The sequence below is a fragment of the Orycteropus afer genome, unplaced genomic scaffold, assembly GCF_000298275.1.
Source record: "Orycteropus afer afer isolate SDZICR_OR568_19922 unplaced genomic scaffold, OryAfe1.0 scaffold00630, whole genome shotgun sequence".
In the NCBI taxonomy this organism is placed as follows: domain Eukaryota; kingdom Metazoa; phylum Chordata; class Mammalia; order Tubulidentata; family Orycteropodidae; genus Orycteropus; species Orycteropus afer.
The window spans coordinates 1,103,788-1,106,932 of NW_006922217.1; the positions used below are offsets into that span (position 1 = coordinate 1,103,788).

At 41.4% G+C, this 3,145-nt stretch overlaps 1 protein-coding gene across 1 annotated transcript in view; it reads right to left on the bottom strand.

Annotated features, from left to right (window-relative positions):
* The window catches only part of WASF3 (WASP family member 3), a 23,530-nt gene extending 23,258 nt beyond the window's left edge, over positions 1 to 272 (bottom strand). The window contains exon 1 of the mRNA XM_007956531.1: positions 100 to 272. Within this exon, the coding sequence (XP_007954722.1) occupies positions 100 to 272 (173 nt within the window). The remainder of the gene's footprint in view (positions 1 to 99) is intronic.
* Positions 273 to 3,145: the final 2,873 nt, after the last annotated feature.

Here is a 3,145-nt window from a genome sequence, read left to right on the forward strand (position 1 = left end):
AAATCAGATGAACCACATGAGGCTCTTTATACATAGCACATCGATCGGCACCGCCCAGCACAGTCCCCTCCTCCCTCCATTTCTCGCCGGGCTACGCACCTGTATGGTGTGAGAATGTTCAGAGGGGGTGGTTTGTCGCTCTGGTTGTAAATGTCAGCCACGGGATTGGGGATGCTGTTCTTTGATACCACCTGCTGGTCTTGCACTGTGGAGCTTTTGAAGGCTTTCTTCATGTTGATATCCTGCAGCGACACTATGTAGAGAAAGCACATGGTGAGTTGCATGGAAATATTTTCAACTGTTTAGGAGTAAGGATAATTTGACTTACAATTGTAAGCATCTAGCATAACTAAATACTGTTTTAATCATTCCTTTTAAAACTATACTGAATAACATTCCTTCCCTGTTATAAATAGCAGCTATCTCTATGAAACCCAAAACCAAACCAAACCAACTGCAGTCAAGTTGATTCAGACTCACAGCACTCCTAGAGGACAGAGTGGAACTGCCCCAGAGGGTTTCCCAGGCTGTCAATCTTTACAGAAGCAAAGCCCAAACCACACCCACTGCCATGGAGTCAGCGCCCCTAGAGGACAGAGTGGAAGTGGCCCACAGGGTCTCCAAGGCTGTAGTCTTTACAGGAAGCAGATTGCCTCATCTTTCTCTCAGGAGCAGCTAGTGGCTTCCAACTACCAACCTTTCAGTTAGTAGCCAAATGTTTTAACCACTGCACCATCAGAGATCCATATCTCTCTGAAAGACAGTCAAAATCCTATCTTTTCTTCTTTTATGAGGATCTAATTACTTTATTGAACCTATACTACAGAACCATTCTTTATGTAAATATCACTTCTTAGAAACCAGATAGGGGTGTAGTTAGGACTCTGATAGGCATGAATACATAGATTTGGCTGTCATACTAAAGGAAACTATTCAAAGAATTAATGTCAGTTTTATTATAATACATGTGGGGAAGATTTCTGCCAAAAATACACAAATATAAATAATGCATTACATTTTCCTGATCCTAACATTCCTATAAAACCAAAAACCAAACCCACTGCTATCAAGTCAATTCCAATTAATAGCGACCCTATAGGACAGAGTAGAATGGCCCCATAAGGCTTCCAAGGCTGTCAATCTTTATGGAAGCAAAGCCCAAACCACACCCACTGCCGAGGAGTCGATTCTGACTCACAGCGCCCCTATAGGACAGAGTGGAACTGCACCAGAGGGTTTTCAAGGCTGTCAATCTTCACAGAAGCAAAGCCCAAACCAAACCCACTGCCGTGGAGTTGATTCTGACTCACAGCCCCCCTAGAGGACAGAGTGGAACTGCCCCACAGGGTTTCCAAGGCTGTCAATCTTTACTGAAGCTGACTGACTCATCTTTCTCCCACGGAGCAGATGGTGGATTTGAACCACCAACCTTTCAGTTAGCAGACCAATGTTTGAACCACTGTGCCACCAGAGCTCCTTAACAGTTCCAGAAATTCAACAGCACGATCTGTTACACAACCACACCAAGGAGTCAGCTATCAGGACTGGGCACAGTCATTTCTGTCATTGGTTCAACACTTCACATTTCACTTACTAACTGACTGGATTTATAACAAACTTTGGCAAGTGATACTATTAGCCCACTTTGGTCAATGAAGGTGAGACATAGGGCTACTAAGTGACCTTTCCAGAACCATCCAGCAAAAAAATTAATAGATAAAACAGCAGACTCAACCCGATGTCCTAACATCTAGTCACGTGCTTCTTATACTAGCACATCCATGCCAAGGGAAGTTACAGGGCAGAATCCTGACCAGGAAAGGGCAGTATGGAGTTGAGATTTACTGTAGAAGTTCATAAAAATTAACCTACAGGTAAACCTTTGCCAGTGCAAGGTGCTCCACAGGCCTTCCAACTCAAGAACCAACAGAAAAATTGAAGGAAGAGGAATATTTAAAAACTCACTGGGATACCAATTTGAAAAGTGAACAATTAAGACGTTAAGAGTTCCTTTTCTGAAGAGAGCAAGTGGTGATTTCAATTTATATATATTTAAAATAAGTCATCAATTTTAAAAATCAGATTAAAATGTCTCGAACTTCTACTTTTTGCTAGAAAAGTCGGCAAGAATGTTCAGAATGGATACTGCACCTTCCGTCTGCATTTGTGGGAAATTTCTAATTCACTAGCTTCATTCTGACCTCTGAAGAAAGATCTGAACAATGAGCAAACATCTTTTTGAAATGAAAAGGAATGAATTCCACGAATAACTACTGTTTAAAGAATAAATCTTCTATTTTTCACCAGTAACACTACGGAAGGGTAGCGGAAAACTCAGATGTTAGGGTCTTTTTAAAATAAGGGAAATTATAACTACCGTTGTATGTAAAGATAAAAATAATTTATAACATGAGTATATTTCTTCAACTAAATGTGAAGTGGTATATCTTATATATTTTTAATGGATTTTTTTTTCAGCTTAATTGCACTCTTTCATTCAAAAGACACCAAAAATTAAAATTTTAGAAAGCAATTGTTGATCATTTGTAGGTTTGTGAAATCAATGGCTACCATTTCAGGGTGTATGTATAAAATGACTATTAGTTAGGGCACAATGTCGGTGAGTATTGAGTAGTAACATTATTTAGAAACTCTAGTGACTCGACAGCAGTGAGTTAACACCTGAAGACCTTTAGAAAATGCTATTCCTGCCAAGTTTCATAAAACATGTAAAACAGCAGGATCACCTGGATTATTTACAGGGTTATTAACCACACGAAGTGGAGGGTCAGAGAAAAAGGGGCAGACCCTCAGTGAAATGGACCAATAGAGACAGTGGGTGCAGCATAGACACAGATGGGCTCCAGCACAGCAGGGCTTGTGAGGAGGCGCAGGACCTGGCAGTGTTGAGCTCTATTATGCACAGGGTCACTATGAGCTGGAACTGACTCAAGACACCAACCACCACCACCAGCACCATCCGAGAGCACTGAGGGAAAGCCCTCACTGTAGCTAGGACAACCTCCCTGGGAATCAGACCACACCTGTGACGTCATTCTGAAATTTTTCAGTAAAAATGAGTTTCAACGTCACTACCAGTGACTGGAATTAGGATTTCTGGCACTGAACGCATCTGAAGAAGCCT